The sequence below is a fragment of the Excalfactoria chinensis genome, chromosome 3 (genome assembly GCF_039878825.1).
Source record: "Excalfactoria chinensis isolate bCotChi1 chromosome 3, bCotChi1.hap2, whole genome shotgun sequence".
Taxonomy (NCBI): domain Eukaryota; kingdom Metazoa; phylum Chordata; class Aves; order Galliformes; family Phasianidae; genus Excalfactoria; species Excalfactoria chinensis.
In genome coordinates this window covers 73,386,602-73,407,379 of record NC_092827.1, presented here as the reverse complement: position 1 = coordinate 73,407,379, position 20,778 = coordinate 73,386,602, and the positions used below count along the sequence as shown (strand labels likewise).

At 42.0% G+C, this 20,778-nt stretch overlaps 2 protein-coding genes across 7 annotated transcripts in view; one reads left to right on the top strand and one right to left on the bottom strand.

Moving 5' to 3' along the window:
• SPAST (spastin) overlaps positions 1-13,451 on the bottom strand; it is a 32,894-nt gene extending 19,443 nt beyond the window's left edge. The window contains exons 1-4 of one of the 5 annotated variants that reach the window (XM_072332796.1): positions 12,882-13,449; positions 8,906-8,992; positions 7,632-7,715; positions 3,295-3,390 (exon numbers count right to left, since the gene is read on the bottom strand). In XM_072332796.1, the coding sequence (XP_072188897.1) occupies positions 3,295-3,390; positions 7,632-7,715; positions 8,906-8,992; positions 12,882-13,287 (673 nt within the window). In that variant the 5' untranslated portion in view covers positions 13,288-13,449. Of the gene's footprint in view, positions 1-3,294; positions 3,391-7,631; positions 7,716-8,905; positions 8,993-12,881 lie in introns of all 5 variants that reach the window. The other 4 variants (XM_072332797.1, XM_072332798.1, XM_072332799.1 and 1 more) reach the window with 4 other exon arrangements.
• Positions 13,452-13,518: 67 nt separating this feature from the next.
• Positions 13,519-17,882, top strand: DPY30 (dpy-30 histone methyltransferase complex regulatory subunit). 2 transcript variants are annotated; one of them, XM_072332312.1, is made up of 5 exons: positions 13,519-14,125; positions 14,280-14,351; positions 14,437-14,484; positions 15,561-15,703; positions 17,588-17,882. In XM_072332312.1, exons 1-5 carry the CDS (start codon positions 13,847-13,849, stop codon positions 17,658-17,660), a joined length of 615 nt encoding a protein of 204 aa, XP_072188413.1. In that variant the 5' UTR covers positions 13,519-13,846; the 3' UTR covers positions 17,661-17,882. The 2 variants fall into 2 exon arrangements, with proteins under 2 accessions (XP_072188413.1, XP_072188415.1); XM_072332314.1 differs by having other exon boundaries at positions 14,071-14,135.
• The last annotated feature ends 2,896 nt before the right edge of the window (positions 17,883-20,778 follow it).

Sequence of the window (20,778 nt, the reverse complement as noted above, 5' to 3'; positions counted from 1 at the left end):
CTGAAGAGTTAATGCTGCAGTTCCACGGATGGGCAGCAGTTCTGGGACAGGTCAACAGAAATGAACTACAGCTCCCAGAAGACATGACTGTTTCACTCCCATTTTCTGGTCAGCGGGAAAGACAAAATTGACTGGAAGTCACAACACTGCCTCTTTTTGCCCCCTTTGTCCCTTTGATCAGAGTAAGAACTTCAGTTTTCAGGAAACTCTCATTCACTTGATGTATTAGCTTCAATCCCAATTAACCTGTATTTTCGCTATTATAACTATTAAACTAAATTTGTTTTCCTCTTCAGATCGTTGCTGCCATTTTTTTTTCCCTCCTTTCATTCCTTTTCCTCCCTTTTTGGGCCAGTGGGCCTGCTATCCCCGTCACAGACACAGATCTAGAGATAAGACCGTGACACCTGAGAAATTAAAAATACAACAGAAAATACACATCTGAAGAAAAAAAAAAGATCCAGTTAAGTCTTTTTAAATCTAATTTAAGACCACTATGACAACAAGAGGGAAGAATAAAATAACGTTCCACATGAAGGCTGACACCCTTAAGACAAGCTACTGTATAGTTTCCTGCAAGTGAAGGGCTATATACTGCTACAATGAGGTTTTACTAAACTTTCATCACATACGTTTTCAAGAAGAACCTCTAGCTGTTCGGGTAAGTTAGAACACAAATGTAATGGAGGGATTCACAGACACCTGTGCTAGAATCAAGTATATCAATCTAGAAGGCTGACACAAATAGCACTTTGAAAGAAGCAAGAATCTCAAGTCACTATCAGTTTGGAAATATACAAATTATGCATTATAAATGTAAGAATATAATATCAAGCAGAATTAAGATACAAATAAAGTTTTTAAAAGAGTGTAGAAGTTAAAGACAAATAAAAGAAAACATGCCTTACATCTCAATTCCTTTGCTAAGCAGCCCTTTTTTGACATCAAATATGTGAATGACTGTGCATCACACCTAATGAAACCTCTGCACTCAGAAGAAGCCTGGCCTAATTAGGGAAGAGCACAGGAAATGCTTTACACAGGTACAAAAACAAAGCTTACATCCAAACCTGCAGGCTGTCAGTACCTTTGCCTGTTCAATAACAGCAGCCCTCCTACCCCCAGGTAGTTTAATTCTTTCCAGTACAATTGTCACTGAAAATACCAACTTTATCCTAATGTGTTAAGGAAACACAATGGCAAGATGATCAAGAGATTAAAGCAGAATTGAAACAGTAGTTTAAGAGCAAGTTGCAGAAGCAACACATTCTTTTGAACAAGACTAAGAGGGAGACAGAGCACATACAGCAACAGCCTATTAAGGAATGGCCACAGCTGCTAACAGACCGATCTCTTAGGGGAACTTCCAGGGATCTCACAGCTGCAGAAGAGGTTCAGTACTTTGGGTAAATCTGACTTGTACAAATTCTGAATGTGAAATGTATCTTTTACAAGGTAAATAGAAATGGAACAAGCCTTTAGAAGCCTTGCTCAAGGTAATCAGTCAGTAGATATTTGGTACCTAACTATTTCAATGGCCTGCTCTTTCCTCCTGTCTCAGTTGTCACATAGTTGAGTAAATGCTAGTTTCCCTGTTAGTAAAGTTCCATCAGGAAGACTCCACTGCACCCATCTGACACAGCCTGTAGATTCTCCAACCCCAGCAGCAGCCTTGGAGGAATGAGAAGGGAATCTTTTCAAACAGTGGAAGAGACACACAAAACAAAAATAACAAAAAATGCTCTTCACAGCTGTTTCTCTGCTCCTCGCAGAACAGTTCTTAACAAGTGGTTCACTCATCCAACTTCCATAAATCACCATAAGCATGACACCACATAGTTAAGTTGACTAATACCACTTTCTATATGCTTACCAACAATGACTGCTACAGAACAATTCTGTTACAGAAGTTTCTGTAAATAAAGACACCTGTCACAGAACAAGGAAAACGTTTGTCTCCAGGAGGTACCAATGCTGTTGCACTAACACATTTAAGTAACAGAAGTAACAGTCTTCACAGAAAAGAAAGCTCAGGCTAACCTCCTCCTGCACCATCCAATTTTGAGACATTGACAAAAAGGTACCAAAAACTCTGAAGGAATGGGTTTTAAGAAAAAAAACTGTTCATACTGAATCAGATGGAACATGCTATCTGCTCTCATGTGGATGTACACATGTATGCATTCATTCTTCCAATCTTCTGCCAGTAAGGTAAAAATACAAGAGGTGTACTGGATCATTTAAGATAATGTGCTCTCAAATTCAATTTAAGTAAGAAATTATACCTGAGAGCCGTTTTTACTAAATCTTTTTGACAAATTACATTTTAACAAAAATACCCTATTCCAAGGTCTACAGGTGCTGAACAAAACAGCGCCACTAATTTAACTCCTCAAACGTCAGAACGTACAAAAACAAGCTGGAAAAAGACTTCAGAACCAGAAATGGAATGGGAAAAAAAAAATAAAATCATGTGGTCTACGATAAGTTTCAAGTATAATTACTCTAAAACCTGAATACTGCTCTTTACTCTAGCAGGCAAGCGCTGTGAATTCTGTTGTTCCTTAGCTCACTGTTTTACTTAACCTCACATCATGGTCTACCGTATAAATTTCCAATTAGACCATGATTATGGCAGTCATGATTATGACTGCCAGCTTAAAACACTGCTTGAAGACAATTTACAAACCTCACAGCAACTCTACTTCTACACAAACAGATGTTTGCTTCTGAGAGCTTAGTACTCCTAGTGCAGACTTCTATGACAAAAAAAGAAGAAAACAACACAGTTGTCCCCTCATCTCTTCCCCTCCCCACCTTAACTGTGTAATGCTTTTGCAGATTTTAAATCTCTGAATTTTAAAGGAACTTAATGCAAAAGTACATTAATTCTTATTATATCCTAATAGAAGAGATGCTCATGTAGGCACAATACATAAACTACATTCATTTTTGACACTTTCTAAAACAGGTTTAATTCTATTGGGTGTATAACAGCTTATTTTCTGAAATGCAGTATTCGTAAGCAGTTTCCAACTCTAATACTCAATTTAATGAAGAGGATGCAAGGACAGTCATTTTAAAGACAGAACTGCATACTACAAAATAAGACAACGCTGTCACAGACATTGAAAGAATAGAATGTATTTACATAGTCTTTAAAGCCAGAAATACTAAATGGGTTTTTAAAAGGTTTGTAGGGCCAGAACATAGCAATGTATATTTTTCCTTGTAACACACCAGAAACTGGAAAATATCCCCTGAATAGTTAGGTGCTGGTAGAGCCAAACCCACCTGACTGGAGATGTCCATTGCGGCATGCCAGGTTAGTACTGTCATTATAGACCTCCATTTGCGGCTTGGAAATTTGCAAATCTGCCTGCAGCTTCTCTACGCAGTAGAAAGAAGGAGGGAAAAGGACAAAAACAAACAAACAAACAAAAAAAAACAACAAAAATGAACCAAGAAAACTCATGTATGTTGAACACACAAATGTCAACTTTGGCTTTGTTACATTTAATATCGGGTTAAAAATAAAAGGAGTATTTCTATCTATTCTACACAGTTAGCAAGCTAGTAAGAAAATGCTGTCAGTGCATACAGGACTGAAAACTGCTTAAAAACTAGCCACTTCTGGCTGAGTTCATTAAAGCAATCTTTCCAGTTTAGTGATTGCAGTTGCTTGCCAAAAGTGGTGGTCAGGATTAATTTAATTTCATCTACTAAGATTTGTGCTGATAACCCATTTGTACAAGTCCTCCCCAAGGCCTTACTTCTGACCAACTGCAAGGAGTCTTCAATTTTCTGCACATTAAGTGTTTTGCTGAATCAGTACATTCACCTACATTCACAAAAACCTCGCTGAATCAAGGAACACGCCACATAGATATCATTAAGATGTATTTCAAGATTTCTATTTAGAAATATTATTGCCCCGAAATAAGTCAATAAAATTGTCATGCAAGCTGTGTTCTCTAAGAGTATTAACTTCAGAAACATCCAATTACAAGATTTATAAGATTAAAGATTAAGGAGAAAGATAAGAACTCCCAGTCACGATAAACGAGCCAAAGCACAAACCAAGGAGGTGTAAGGCTACAGCCCACACAAACCAAGAATTATGTCTCAGGATCATTAATTCAGTACAGCTCACCAATACCGCTTTTACCACTGCCCTTACTTCGCAGCCCCTTTACAAGCTCTCCCACCTTTATTTTGCTTCTACAAAAAAGGGCAGAGTTGGGTGCAAACAACCATCAGCAAGGTACACATTGTCACAAAGAAGCTGCAGGAAAACAGGGAGCCTAGCAGAAGAGAGAGGGTCCTCTGGCAACACAGAGGAATTTAACACAAAAGAAGCTGAATTCTGCTGGAAACACTCATGCTGGATAGAGGGAGAATCACCATTCAGAGCTTGCAGATCATATAATCAATAAGCAAAATCAATTCCTTAATTTCACTTCATCTATTACAGTTATTCTCTTTTTCTTCTCCCTGCTCACAGTCACCTCTTAGCTTCCCCAAGAATTACACTCAATAGTTTTAAAGATAAAGTGTTAATATCCACAGAATAATGTCTAAATTGAATGAGATGCAGTTTAGAGTGAAAAAGTTAGTAATCATAGGAAAGCATGAAAATACAAAGTCCAGATTAGTACATGCACCCACAGTTTATTTTCTTGCAGGCTGAAAGCACTGAAGAGTTGGGTAGTGTAAAACCAAACCAAGAATGCTGGCTGCACAACAACACCTGCAAACCAGCACACGCTTTGAAATCTCATTTCTCAGAACCATTCCCTGAGTATGACTGGCTGTGAACACAGTGGGCACAGCACAACTGGAGGAGAAGGCAGAATAGTCTACTCCCTCCCCAATGATGCAGCCTAGGTGGGAAATACATAGAAAAAGCCCCTAGTGAGTTAAGTATAAAACCAATTGGCTTGGGTAGGAATTCAGGAAATACTATTTGCTTCAGTACTACAGTTTCAGATTGGGGTTTTACCATATTTATCGATTGCTGCACTTCCAGAACAGTTCCATGTCTTCAGGAACTCCAGAACTGCAACAGCAACCAAGCAACCCAACTGCTGTCCACCTTCAATTCACACCATTCCTCCCCAGCATGTTACATATTAACATGCAATTTGAATAAGGCACATTACACTTTTCTTCAATAACAGAATAGCTGCAGAGCCCTCCAGAATAAAGAGAAAAATAAATCAAGCTACTGAATTTTATCTCAGGGAATTCAAAGGACTCTATCACTGTTCATTTTAATCCTTTCTTCCTATAAACTGGGAAAGCTAACAACAGTTTAGAGAATCTCACTCATTATTTCTCCTTAATGATACAACACTGGCATAAACCTACCAAATCAACACCACTGCAGATGTCCTTTTATCTATGCAACATTCCAAGTAATGTTTTCTTTTACTAGAAATCAGTTATTACACAACTCCAAAGCAAAAGCACCATCACCTCCAAGAAAGCAGGATTGTCACAAAAGGTGTCCGTTAAAGCTCATGTCCACACCTGGTCAGAATTATTACCAGACAGGAGACCGATGAAAAGTATCTAACTGACTTGCCATATACATCTTTCAACCAATTGGTCAAAAGGCCAATACCATCATCTTCACCTTTTGCTGATGACCCAACACACTTTGAAAGACAAACACTGAGTACTTCTAAGTGACAGTTAAAACCCATATATATATATATATAAAGTGAAAATTAAGTTGTGTTATCGACATCCCTTAGATTGACTGAATACAACTTCAGTTTAGCAGTTTGCATCCTTGTTTCTCAAACAGACAAAATTGTCAAATATTTTGTTCTACTTTAAGCCTGTTTTATCCTGCTGGCTCATGAAATAAAGCACCATTAAGAAATAAAGAAAACTCGCAAAGGTAAGAGAGAAAAAGTTCACTCCTTGATTCACAGATAAACAACCTCACTGAATCCTCACTGCTTCAACAGCCACAGGTTTAGTTCAGCTGCAAAAGCATCTACAAGCCACTAGAAAACTTCCAGATGTCTGTTACTAAAAGTAACAAGCTACATTTAGAATCACACATGCAATTCAACTCGACATTACCTTAAATTTCTACCAAATCCATATACAATGACATGTAATGTTTTTAAAAAAAGCTTTAAAATACTTGAAATTAGATTATATGTTATAACAAATACTCCTCAGATAGATCCATAATGATGAAGCTTGTAGAATGTAACTCAGTTGGAAAATCTCTCAAAACATCTCCTCCTTCACAGAGGGCAAATGACTTCACTTGCTCCTTCCTGAGCTTTGCTCTCACGTACACTGTTGGAAGCAGATTTAGGTTCTTCAGTTTGCACTAAGTTGAATTAAGTACTAAGCCTGTGATAACTAAAGAAAATAAAGTATTTGACCCCAACTTATGCAGTAAGCACTATTCTACCCATTTACCTTTCAACCTGCACTCTGAATGGAGAACCCAAATATCATGCGATCAATATGGTAGAAAAGATGAAGATACCAGCTTGACTTCACCTGAGTATAAGAAAAGCCCAACAAAATAACACAGCCACTTCCCTGGACATACAGAAGGTTTTACAGATAGACACCTACAGCAAAACAAAGAAGCTGGAACCTTGACAACACATTCCCTCCATATTTTGAGGAAAAGGGTTGGAAGATACCCAAATACAAGAGGAACAAAAAGGATTCACTTCCTTGTGGCTGCCATAACACTCCTGCCAATCACCATTTACAATGAAAGAATCAGAAAGTATAAGCAGAAGAAAAATCATTAGTTTTCCCAGCTGCTCTACATGCTCCTAAGAGAGCGAGTTAATAGAACTAGAAACACCACAGTGCAAGATGAAAGACAAAGACATGCAAGTTAAACTCAAGCACACTTGTTAGTTCTCCCTAAAAGAACACTAAACATCCTTATTTCCACTTCACTGACTAAACACATTTCCAAAATTCTCATGTTGAAGGATACACTACAAAAAGCTGTAGATTATTGGGCTGAGGGGATGGACTTTGTATCATGCACAGTAAGATGCAATTTCCAATTCTCCTGGTTTAGTCTGACCATTAACAGCTTATATAAGCCATTCGATAATAAAGCCAAAATTAGGCAACGTTATCCTTATGAAGTTATCTTACCTACTAGACTTAAAATAGAACACTACTAGATAAAGGTTACAAGTATTAGTATTTCACAAGCTTATGGTCTTCATAATACTGAAGATTTATTACTACAGTACATAGCAATAATCAGAATATTTTATGTGACAACTAAATTTCAGGGAAAAGTTGCACTAATTTCTCATGATCAGCAATATATCATGAGTTTTACTACAGCGCTGATACAGAAATCCTAAACCAACTCCAACATCAACAACACTCCCTCAGTTCAGAACACTAAAATATAAAGACTCCTCAGTAACTTTTACACCTGTTTTTAAAGGCAGGAAATTTCATAACTCAACAACATTGAAAAGCATTACTTAGTCAGGAGATCCTACAGACAATAACTCCTCCGCTACAAACATCACAGAGACATATTTTAGAATAAACGAATTATATCAAGTTGTGCAAATAATGAGAAACTTTCCAAAGTCATTAATTTTAATTGGTACCTAAAAGCTGCAAACGATCCTTGGCCATTGCCAAATTTGTCATCATTTTAGACTGCAGACGCCGAGCCCGGTCACACTGATCACCTTACAAAGAAAAGTCAATGTTAAAAGTTGGCAAATTAACATTTTAAACTGCTATAACACTGACATCCAGCCATCCCTCTTCTTCCTCCCACTCCTTAGCTACCCCTCCACTAAGAAATGTCATTGCATAACTAATGCAGTTTTCCATCTAATCAAGATTTTGAAGTTTGTTGCTACAGTGTTTCACAATACAGCTCATGGAGAGGTAGACATCTACTCTTTTATCTCTCACACTGACCTAATATACACTCCTTTCCACTACATTTCTCTAAAAAAGCAGTCAAATAAAATAGGTTTTTAAGAAGCCTGAAAAGTGGCAAGTATAATTCAAAATAAACACTACGATAATGTGAAGAGGTTTAAATTCGGTTGACTCTGTCTCTTTACATATCAAAAAACCCAGAGTTACACATATAAATATATTACCACTTCTTGAAAATAACATCTGTTCAAGCTGAACTCTTTTTTAGCTACACAGTCTAGGCTGTACCAAACGCCAATGGTGATGCTGGTAAAACACCAGCATATACTTCTCACAACCATTCCTGAACACATCAGAGAAACAAACCAGCAGTCTACTAAAGCAGCCCCAGAGGTTTGTTTGTTCTTCAATTATTTTTGAGGACAGAGATCCCTCACTACTAATATTTTTCTGTGTCATATACAGGTTCCTATGCTACAGCTCAAAATGCTTCCATATACTCAGAGAGCTTATTTCCTTTGTTGGAAGTACTCAAATATTTTGGCACAAGCTATCCAGAAATGCAACATTAGATCCAAATCAGAGGGGCTTTTACTGCTTCTCCCTTGTTTATGCTGAAGAGATTATAAAAATCTGAATGAGTGAGAACATGAACTAATTCATGACTGTCAGCTTTGGCAAAACAAATCAAAACACATAAAGGAAATGCCAAAATATTAAGAAATTGAGTATTTTACAACTTTTTTTTTTTTTTAGATGAGTTGATTATTTTGTAATATCTGGAGCAAGAGTTCCATTACAGACCAGAGCATTAAGGCAGAACAGAGAAATGGACCAATGCTCACACACAGCTTAAACAAGAATGAGAAACAGCAAACCATTCCTAGCACCTACCATGTTTAGTGATTACATCTCATTTTGAGGAAGCCATAAAACCCGTATTGACCAATAAAGCAAATCTTTTTTACTAAACTCAAAACTGGCTTACCTTGACCAACAACTAAGACAGCTATTCCTCTTTCCAGTTCTTCAATTCCTTTCTTGTACCATTCAACAGCTTGTTCCTTTTGTCCTGCTTAAAAAGGAAGTGAACCCATTATTTTGTGTAACGGGTTAAAGTTCAGGAATGCTTCCATATAATCAGAGAATGACCCGGGTTGGAAGGGACCTCAAGGATCATGAAAGCTCCAACCCCCCTGCCTGGCAGGGCCACCAAACTTCCATGTTTACTAGATCAGGTTGCCCAGGGCCCCATCCAACCCGGCCTTGAACACCTCCAAGGATGGGGCATCCACAACCTCCCTGGGCAGCCTGTTCCAGGGCCTAACCACTCTCCTAGTAAAGAACTTCCCCCTAACATCCAACCTAAATCTTCCCTCTTTCAACTTATATCCATTTCCCCTTGTCCTGCTATTATAATGCCACATAAAACAAGTAAAATAAAGGAATTTGGACAAAATTCTGAAAGGGACACTGTCAGCTTCATATCTACTTAGCTCCAAATGAGCTTCTCTATTAACAACAGCTATTACACCAGCCTCAAACCACTTCCACCTGTTTTAGAAAATACCTCATCTACCTCAAAGAGATTGCTCCCCTTGTTGGCTGCGGGGAAGAGAAAGAAAAAAAAACAAACTACACGTATTTACAACAGAAATGGTGAAGTGTGGGTTTTTTCCTTCTGGAAGATCAAATCAAGACAAGCACGTTAATCTTCCAGGGATACCTAATACCCAAGTAACACTAGAGGTACTGAAATTCAAGAAGAAAAGTGATGAGTCTGAGGTACTACCCACATGATACCAAATACTACTTCTGGTTTAGTTTTGTACAGAGCAGTTCACTTGCCATGAGTATATACATTTTTTTTCACTCTATCATTAAATAGCTGCATTACAGGTATACGTCAACTTGTACCTGAAGTAAAATACACATAGCCTGGAAAAGAACAAGTGTACCAATAGTGTTCTAAATGCAAATCGCAGCAAATACAGCCATCAACATGCCTACACCTGCATTATCTAGCACCACAAAAACAAATGATCCACTGAAAGAAACTCAGATATGCATAATTCCTCCCCTCCTATAGATATCCTGTAGTCAGAAGCTATCTCGCTGCATACTGACAGGTGCTTTTTCAAGTTAGCAGTGCCATAACTAAGCCTACCTTTCCAGCAAGGCATCCAGGCTTAAGTAGTTACACTTAATGTGCTGATGAGCACTAAGAAGCTCCTAGTGCTGGGAAAACAAAAAATAACTAGAATGAAACCTTCAGATATTATCACCTTGGTTTCAGAAGAGATAATAAAGGTATTTATAAATGCCAGTTAGCGGTAACTGTGTTGCCTCTTTATTCAAACCCTTCTATAACTTCAATCCCAGATGTATTTATTGATTTATTTTTTACAAAATTTCAGTGCCAGGAAGATATTTCAATACATTTCCAGAGCAAAAACCTTGAGATGATTCCTTCTCCCCATCCAAATGAAAACCCTTTTATTAACTTTCAGCATGTTTTCCTGTGCAGCTAACTCCATACTTAACCCTTTTACCAACAAAGAATGCAGGAGCAGCACCTTTCTACAGCTGTGTGTATTGCACACCTTGGGAATCATTTCATTTCTATCCTTTTTCCACCAGCCTCACACACCCTGACTGTTAAGAAAAAGCTATCAAAGTGAAATAACAAAAGCTGTGTGGCTACCATCTCTCCTGCAGCCTTCTTTCCCTTCTCACCTACAGAAACAGTGTCAGCCGCAGTGCAAGTTTAAAGCTGCTTAAAGCCATTAGAAAGGAAACGTGAAGTGATCCCAGCAGTCACACTGCTCCTTTGAAGAGCAGTTCCAGACATGCTGAGCACATCACTAAATCCCACCTCCACCTTCTAACAGAAGGAAGTTCTGAAAGAAGAGCACCAACCCAGCTGCTTGCAAGGGCAGCACTGCGCCCACACAGAACCACTTACACATTCCCAGGGGCTAAGGCACCAAGACTCTTCAGAAGTCACTCATTCACTGTACAGAGGAGGAGACAGCATTCTTCAGAGCAGCCTCTGCTGCTGTGTTTTGATCTGTGACTGAAGTGTTTAAGACAAACTGGCTTTCATCACTCAGAACCTGGCTGGGCACAGGTCTGCTTGCAGGGAGGTGCCAAGGGAGTGCCTTCCTGCCATGTGTTCCCTGCCCCTCCTCCTCACTCCTTGTACCTTCTGCCCACAGATTCTCACTTCTACTCCTGCTGTCTACCCACCCCTCTCAGCTGGCTGGTAGCCACCACATCATTCTTTGCCGGGGGCCTGCCCAGAGAAACACAAGGCACTAAGCTGGACTTCAAAAATACCAAAACACTAATTTCCCAATAATACACAAGCTTAAAAGCTATCAGAAACGATACCATAACTACTGACCTTCCAGAGCAGCAAGAGCTCCATGGAACTGACATGATGTTAACTAATCCAGTAATTCCAAGCGTTTCATGTACTACACCTACCACACTGTTTCTACTGAAAGCTACAAAAAGCTATTTAAATTACAAACAAGTTAGAAGACAAACACATACAAAAGGGGTATGAGCAAAACAGAAGAGCAGACAGTCAATCTGTGTATTAAAGCAAACCAGTCTCTTTCTCAGTGACATAGCCAATGCACTTGTGCTTGCTGTATTGGCTGCAAAGTCCACTTTCTTATTAAATATACTCAGCTAACTCCAACATGACATCTCTAAGAATACTCATAAAACAAGCCAGTGACAAATCAAGATCTGCAGGTTCCCCCTCCCAACCGCCAAGCCACCTGTTCCATAGCTGTGCTTTTAAACCAGCAATTCAGCCTTGGCCAATGCACAGAGCTGCCATCAGCACCACTGAGCTCCCTACATCTGTTCTGAGCTGACTTCAATGCACACATGGTGCTTTCCTCTCCCCAGAGCTTACTGTTACCACTCCCAAACTCCCAGTGCAGCAGAGCACGGACAGTGTGCCCAGCAGGCCACTTCCAGCACAGGCCTACCGCAAGGGGTTTCAGTGTTATGCTTCTCCAGGAGGCTGCACAGACAGCCCAGCCAAAAGGGAAGAGCAAGGTCTGCTGGCACTCTGTGTGCTGACAGTTGAGCTGTTGTATTTAGGCCAAACATTCAGCCTGGAGAAGTGAAGGCTCAGCAGAGACCTGATAGAAGGTGACCTTCCAGTACTAAACGGAGCTTATTAAGCAGGAAGGAAATCAACTATTTACATAGGTAGATGGGGTAGGACAAGGGAGAGTGTCTTTAAATGAAAAGAGGTGAGATGTACGTTAGACATCAAAGGGAAAATCTTTACTCAGGGGTTGGTGAGGCGCTGGCACAGCTGTCCAGAGAAGCTGCAAGTGCCCCATCTGGAGAGGGGCACAAAGCTGGGCTGGATGGGCCCTAGGCAGCTGGGCTGGTGGGGGGCAGCCCTGCCATGGCAGGGGGGTGGAACTGGGTGGGCTCTGAGGTCCCTCCCAACACAAACCATACTGGGACTCCGTTATTCACATAGATAAACCAAAAATGCAAGTAGAAAAGTGGTTTGGTTGGGTCATTTTACCGTTCTGGACAACAAAAAAACCCACAAAACAACAACAAAACAGCACAAAAGACAGGTGCAGCACCCTCACTCCTGCATTCATCTCCCTAAAGCCCGTAAATCCAGTCACACTGCGAGGAGCTTTTTTTTGCCTGTCAAACGTAGAAAAAAAAGCGGAACAGCAGCTGCCCAAGTACGAGCCTTTGCCCAGTGAATCCGAACGGGCCGCTTACGGCGTTCGCTTCTTGAAGACTCGCTGCAACGCGTCCACCGCTCCTCAGCTGTACTTCGGGGGCTGCACCCACACCGCTGCTCCAGGCGGCCAGGTTAAACCCGGAGCCAGCTCCACTCGCACCCGCAGAGCTACGAACCGAAGGCCGTAATTAAAGTTACGGGGCCGCCCCTGACCCGCCGCCCCTACCTCTCTCATCCTCGTCGATGCGTAGCGCCATGGAGATGCACTCGAAGGCCCGCTTGTGGCACGCCCGCACCCGCTCGGCCGCCCCGCCGGGCTCGGGCGCGTCGCCGGCCCTGCTGCTCTTGGAGGCCATGAGCGCGCCGCGGGAGAGGCGCTCGCAGAGCCAGGCGACCAGCAGCCCGAGCTGGAAGGCGACGAAACGGAGCAGGGCGAAGGCGGCGAACAGCGGGTACGAGAAATAGTACAGGTTCCGCTTGTGCGGGGACGCCGCTGCCGCCGCTGCCGCCCCCGCCGGCGGCGCGGGGGGAGCCGGCCCGGACGGCGCGGAGGGGGAGGCCCCTGCGGCGGGGGGCGCGGAGCTGGAGCCGGCTGAGCCCTTCTTCTTCCCTTTGCCTCCCGGAGAATTCATTCACCGCCGTCGCCATAACCCGCTGCCAGCGACTGACAACAACCGGCCATGGCGGCGACGCCCCTTTCGCTCGGCCCCGGGGGAGGAGCGCCGACAGCGGTCAGGCGTAGCGCTCCCAGCGCCGCTATTGTCGAGGCGCGGCGGCCGCAGCGACAATAGGAGGCGGGGCCGGCGCCGCGGGGCGCCCACGGCTCGCGGAGGGCGGCGCAGGGCGGGCACAGCGCGGAGGGCGGCGCCGCGGGAGACGTAGGTCGGCCGCCATGCACGGCGGGCAGGGTAGTCCCGGGGAGGACTGATGGAGCCGGACATGAAGCAGCGATACGTCCTCTGCGCCCCAGCCCTGTCCGCGCCGCACCTCGCACAGCACGGAGAGGCAGCGATTCTGCATCATGGCAGGCCATCTGCCTACCACACGACAGCACCGTATGCGGTAACCTACGCTGTCCTTGCAGTATAGAAATACATGGAAAATGAATGAAGGCATTTATTCATTGTTTGTTTATGTCACTATTATGTCATAATAGTAAATAAATAGTAAATAAAAGCGTCAGGCAAACAAATGAAGCCAACCCAAGTGAGAGCAACAGCCGGCTTCGCGCTGCCCGGCCAAGCTGACCCATTGGCTGGAACTGCCGCCATTCTCCCGCCTCCCCTGGCACGGACGAGCGGTGGGCGGAGCTTCGCTCTGCGCAGGCGCAGATTGCCGGTGCGACTGTTTCACTTACGTCCAAAGAGTTTACGACACCTGCGGCGGCGGCTGTGGTTGCTACGGGCGGGCGCTGCGTGCCCGCCGCCCTACCGTCCTGTCGCGAAGCGGCGAGCAGCGGGAGCTACGCGGGTGAGAGCGGGTGCGGTGCAGCAGGACGGGGCGGGGAGTGCCGGGGTAATGGGACTGTAAAGCGGACACGCGAGCCGAAGAGGGAACGGAATGGAAACGCTTGTCTCGGTCTCGATCTCAGCCTCCTGAGCGGTTTGTGTTGTTGCTTTTCAAGATTCCTGTACATCCAGCAGATCCCACCTTGGAAGCCATGGAGGCGGAACAGATCATGGAGGGGCAGCCACAGGTACGGCAAGGAACGTTTTCTGTGCATCGTGGTACGTGTGTAAAATAAGTGTTTGTGCTTTGCTGACCGTCTGCTCGTTTTACAGGTTCCAGAAAATCCCCATTCTGAATATGGGCTCACTGAAAATGTAGAGGTAATGCAGATTTTATTGCTTTAAAGTGTGGCAGGGATCACAGTTAAATGTTGGGTCTGAACCTAATAGCCGATGTTCCCAAGTGAGTGAGTTGGTATCTGCACCAGCAGATTGCCTTGCGCTGTCAGCTCTTAGTGCGTTGTCTTGTGTTGCTTCTGAGGGACAGAATGCTGCCGAAGTAATGAACGTTTTGATGAGATTCCTTTGAGGTGCATCCTGTGATGGCTGTCTGTGCCACTAACAGACCGTGCTGCTGAAAGGCAGACAGGCTTTCATTACGGGGTGGAGGATCGGAGTCAATGGCACTTCTATAAAAGTATCAAAGGGAGGGATTTTTTAATATCCTTGTAAATGGGAACATGGGATCACAGTAACCTAAGCTGGCTGTAATTACTTATGCTGATAGGGCAGACGGAGTCCAGTCTGCCTTTGCTGCAGGTAACAGTGTGGGTTAGAATATATAATTCTAACTGTGATGTCTGTTTACTGCTGTTTGTGAGGTTTCCTCTCCCTCCGCCGTAAGGTGAAGCTTTAGCTAAAGCGTTGCAGAAACTTCTCAAACATCCTTAGCGACTGAGCACCCTCCAAGTTGCCTGCAGAGCTCCATTTCCACTGCAGTCATAGCACATGGGTTGTATGGTTGTAGATCTCTGTAGATGGTGCTGTATATGCTGGCAGCAGTAGTGTGTTCTTTCTTTAGCTGGAGTTCATAGTTTTAAGATGTTTCAGGCACCTGGACCCATTCCGTGTATCTTTTCTTAAAGTATCCTGTGCTTTTCTGTGGTCTGAAAGTGCTTGGGATTAATAGAGTCACATTTGTGTTGGAAGTGCAGGCATGCAGGAACCATTCAGCTGGAGCTGCTCATGTTGAAGTTATACCTTCCTAAGACTGTTTTCTCAGAACAGAGACTCCTCTGGTTTAAGCTCGTCCAAGGAAAAATGCACACTTAAACTTTCTTAAAAGATGTAAAGAAGTCATTTTCAGTGTGCTTGCAGAGAAAAAGGTACTTTATTTGCCCACATACTTCAAAGTAGATCTTACTGCTATTACCAATATTCATTCACTTTTCCTTCAGAGGATAGTGGAAAACGAGAAGTTAAATGCAGAGAAAACATCAAAGCAGAAGGTGGATCTTCAGTCATTACCCACACGTGCCTACTTGGATCAGACTGTTGTACCTATCTTGCTACAGGGACTTGCTGTTCTTGCAAAAGAGAGGTAAGATACTGAAATGTTCCTTCTGTCCTAAGGCAGAAAGTAGGTCTCAGACTTGGGTAGCGTGTCACCTTTTTGACCTCACGCACCAGATATGGTGTTGTTAGCTTGAGGTATGAAAGCCATCTCAACAAGTTCAAAACAAATACTGTGATTGTAGCAGTATGTGTTCCTCACTTAGCTGCACACGGCGTGGTTAAAGTTATTCAATTAATTCCTTGGCTTACAATGAGGTTTGCTACTGCAAAGTTTTTTTGTAGGGAAAAGAGTATTTTTCATTAATTTTATCACATAATTTACCTTACAAAAATGAAAGAAGTTGTTGTTCTAATTTTGAACAAGATTTCTATAGTATGGGATTATAAAGAGTTCTGCTTGCCATTTGAAAGAAAGAAACAGGTGCAAATGAGGCCTGACGTATCTCTTCATAATAAGTTTAAAACACTTTCTAATGGATGAGACCAACCCTGCAGTGTTAATGCAGTAATACAACAAAGGAAAGTTAATCCTTTAAGCAAAGACTGTTCTGTCAAGGTGCCTCACATCTCTTATCAGGCAACATAGAAGCGTATTCTTGAACAATAACAAAGTAGCTCACCTTGTCCAAATGAATTTCTATCTCAACTATTGGTGAGTCACACCAATTTCTCAGTTTTGCTGAAATAACCTTATCAGAAGCTGGTATGGATGAATGACCTCACTGTACCTGTGGCCAGAACAACCATTAGCAGTGCCTTAACCTCAGAAGGTATTGTGTATTTGAACTGAATTATCCAGGCTGCTAGCAAAGCAAAAGAGCTTGTAGGAAGGTATGCCCTGCCCCCAGGCAGCACACTGATCTTCAGTTGCTATCAGTGGGAGTTCTGCTGCAGACTGAATGTCATTTGGGGAGGAATCAGCACAACTTTTTTAAGTCTGTTGGTCTTAATTGAAGGAGTCAACAAACATATGTAAACAGGAATCCAGATGACAGGCTGTTTAAATCTCCAAAAAGCTCTTGGCAGTCTGTCACTAAGGGCTGTTAAAGAGAGTTAGCTTGCTGTGGGACAGAAGGAAAAGTTTTTATGCGTGAGGAGCTGGTTGGATGATGCAAGACATAGAATGGAAGTAAACGATGAATTTCCATGGTGAACAAAGCTCATCGCTGTAATCATGGAAAGGATCATTTGCAACAATTTGAAAAAGTGAGTGCCAGTTTGAGGGTGTGACTGAATAGATAGTAGTGCAGCCTGTCTGAGGGAAAATGTATTAGGAATATGATTAATTGTGAATAGTGAGATGATGGATTGGAATGGATTGCATTTTCTCTTCTGATACAATAATGAAATTAAGCTAGCAGGTAGAAAATTCATAATTGGAAAAAGAAGGTGATTCTTCATAGGTCACATAGTTAAGTTATGTAACTTTTTAGTTGGGGTTGAGGACATTAGTGCTTTATTTGGGCTAAAGGAGCAACTGGTCGATGCTGTAAAGGGATCCACCCAGCATTCTTTTCGCTCCTCATAATGATATTGGCTCGCCACAATGACCTTTGGTCTAACCCAAAGTGGTATAAGCAAGCTCATCATCTGTTTTGAGACAGAATTCAGCTTAGTGAGAATAAAAAACTTCTTACAAATCACAGCCAGTACGCAAACATTTCATGGCCTGAAAGTTAAAGCACGTTTCAAATGGCAATTTTTGTTCTTTCGTTTAAGAAGAGATAGTAGTTGCCACAAACCAGGCAAACACTTGTAATGCACAAATGTCCCTAAGGCAATGCCTCAGGGTTTGAGAGGAGCTGTGTTGCTTTTCAGAGAAGGCAATTAGTTCCTCACCTACCCAGTTCCATATAATAGAAAAGAATTGCTTTTGATTTACTTTTTTATTTTTTTCTTTTTCTTACAGACCGCCAAATCCCATTGAATTTCTAGCGGCGTATCTTTTAAAAAACAAGTCACAATTTGAGGACCGAAATTAACTCCATTATAATGAGGACAATTTGGCTGCTAGACTGAAAAGCTTATTTGTTGCAATTTGTTTTCTGCTGTAAAAATCCTTTGGAGCCATAGTATTGTCTCTCTTACGCGCACACTTTGCTTTACCTTTGGAGTTATTTAAGGAAGAACACTTTACATTTTATTTGTTCACTTGTTTTAAACTAGCTAGTCAGACTCTTTCAAAATAAAACACTGAAACTGCGCTACTGGGTGAAAGGCTGAATAATTCACTGGGGATACGTCACCTGCATGCAAGAAACAAAAGGAATACAATTTATTATGGGAACCACAGTGGTCATAATGTCTTTAACTTAATTTGATTTTATTTTGCACTCTTCCTGTGCAAGGTATCTAAACACAATGTAAATTAAGTGTAGTTAGAATTTATTTTGAGGGTGGATTGCTAAAGTAGAGAACTTAATTCAAAACACTGGGAAGTTTTTAGTTTAAAACATAATTAGGTTTCCCTGCAGACAATGTCCAACACTTCAGATGCTTTTATTAATGGTGTGCTGTTAAGCATTTGTTGTTGATCTCTTGTGGCTGGTGTGCTAGATTTAGCTGACAGAAAGTTTAAAGGGGCTTAACAGTTCGGTAATTCAGTTCCCTGTTCTGCTAATCCTAGTTGGTGCATCCTTTCTCTGTCAAGCACAATTCTGATCTATCTCAGTGAAATACTGAACCTTGTTTTTTTTCCCCCCCTTAGGTTTACTAACATCTCTTTTTGTTTTCTATTCTTAACATTTTCTCCTGACCCTTTCTTGTTTATTTTTCCTGCAATCCCCTCAGAAGAGGTGAAGGCTACAGGGCTCAATGTACAGTATTAGAAAGGCATGGCAGAAGAATGTGAAGATGGAATTCAGACAGTAAAACAACAATTAAAATACCATCAAAAATCTGAACCTTGTAGTTAAAGAACAGGCTCACTATGTTATTGACAATGTGTGCAGGGACTAGACAGCTAGACTACACTGGACTCCTTCAGGTAGCTGCACAGCTCTTGGATCACCCTTAAGTCTCAAAGCATCAGTACAAGCTTTCAGGTGAGCTGTTCCTCCAGCAGCATGTCAGCTACTCACCTGTCCCGGCCATTTGGTACGTGGAGTAACCTGCTGTTGTTTCCCAATGAGACTAGATCAAGAGAATTAAAAAGCCATGCTCACAAGATAACAGTATTAATATATTTACTATAGCTGTTCCACAGGGAAGCTTCCTCTGAGAAAACAAGGCAAAATATTACCAGGAACAGTGAATGTAGGAGCTCTTGAGGTATTTTACTGACTCATCAGCAAGAAAGTGCAACCATATTCCTTTACTTGTGAACTGGTCTTCCGTAACTAGGACTACCCACATGGGGAACATCCTGTAACAGGAAGAAGATAGTGAGTTACTATTATCAGATCACGTCTGATTATTCCAGTTTTCAAAGTTAAGGAAGTAATGATACATTTTTAAACCGTGTACCTGTTTAAACTCTTCCCAGCTACAAAGAAAGAAAGAGAAAATGCTACAAAGGTATGGCACATTTCCCTTTATAGTTTAGAAAGAAAGGAGTATGATTTTTTTTCCTACAGAAAACACCAATTCAGAAGGCTTCAAGATAAAACGTATTTAATTTTGAAATACAAACTAAATACCAATGATGTTATTCCTATAAAAATAGGAACTCATTAATAAAACGGAGAATAGATGTAAGGCACTGCAAATGATTATAATAAAAGCTTGAAGAAAGAAATGAAAACAGTAACTTTAGTAGCACTGCTAAGTAGATGAAAGCCGTATCCCTTGAACAACTATTCTTTCATTTTCCTTACAGTTCCCTGGGTAACTGAATTAGTAAACCATCCAAAGGGCAGGAAAATCAGGCAGAAAATAAAACAATTAGTGGTTAGTAGTACAGCACAATTTCCAAGATGACCGTTTCAGATTCAATATATAAAAGTTAGCATTCAGTAAGCAGAAAAAGAATATATTACCCTCTTATATGATCTGAGATGCTATTACATTACAGAGGAAGTGGTAACATTTGTATTAGGTAATATGAAGCTTGATGGGGGAGCTGCTTTTAATGCTAGAAGGAAGGACTGCTATGAAGGACAGGCTCCTCGTGTGGTGAATGACAGCTGGGAATGACAGTTTGTAAAGAGAACAGAATCAGAATACCAATGGCAGTGAACAAGTTCCTGAGAAGGGCGTAGACTAGAAATGGACAGTGGGGAAAGCAAGACAGGGAAGAACACAAAGCACGTGTAAAAGGACAAGAGAGCAAAAGACAGGGAAGCAGAAAAGCTAGAAAACTGGGCCAGTTAAGACCTGTGTCACCCAAGCAAGGCATAGGACGTACTTCAGGAAAACTGCTGCTGAGCACACACCAAGCAGCAAGTCATTCTTGCCACAGTCTGCCTTCATGCTTCCAGGTAGGGACAAATCTGCCAACAGAAATATATGTGCAGTGTGGGTCTGTGATGAGGGGAATGCTGTCTATGCGTTGTGTCAGCCCTGCCCCGCACATTAGAGAAAACATGACTGAAATTGATCTGAACAGGTAAGTGTTCCTGTTACCTCTCCCTGCACAAATGATGCTCAGAACAATTGCAAACAAAGCAGGAGAAGACCTTGCTCATGCTCCAGCAGCACTCAGTGAGCCCAGTTCCTCAGCCTGCAGCTGGAGCATTTCCATTCCTCTGTGTGCTGAGCAGCAGGAACCCCAGCACCACCTTCTCCTGTTTAACTGAAGAGCTGCCTACTTTTATTTCTGCCTCTTTACCAGCCCTTACACAAAGAAACTATTCACAATTGGGAGGCGGTGATTAAAAGTTTGTAAAGAAGAACCCACAAATCACTGCTGCTTATGTCTACCTGGGATGAGGAATGATGAAAAAAAACAACCCTAGTGTCACCCTTGCCAGTGGAAATTTCTCCTGTAGTACTGTAGATGACAAGCTTTGTCAGGTAGAAACAAATGCTGTTGTCAGGGTTATCACATCCCCTCATGGTGAGGCCAGTATTGGGGGAGCAGAAGAGGATCCTCGCTCATGAAAATGACCTGAAGCACTCAGCTACGGCACTGGCCTTTCTGATCCTCAGGATGCACCTCAA

Coding starts and splice junctions, on each gene's coding strand:
- DPY30 (XM_072332312.1), top strand. CDS start 13,847: ATGAAGCCAACCCAAGTGAGAGCAACAGCCGGCTTCGCGCTGCCCGGC. Junction 14,485..15,560: donor GGCTCACTGAAAATGTAGAG/GTAATGCAGATT, acceptor CTTTTCCTTCAG/AGGATAGTGGAAAACGAGAA. Junction 15,704..17,587: donor GCTGTTCTTGCAAAAGAGAG/GTAAGATACTGA, acceptor TTTTTCTTACAG/ACCGCCAAATCCCATTGAAT.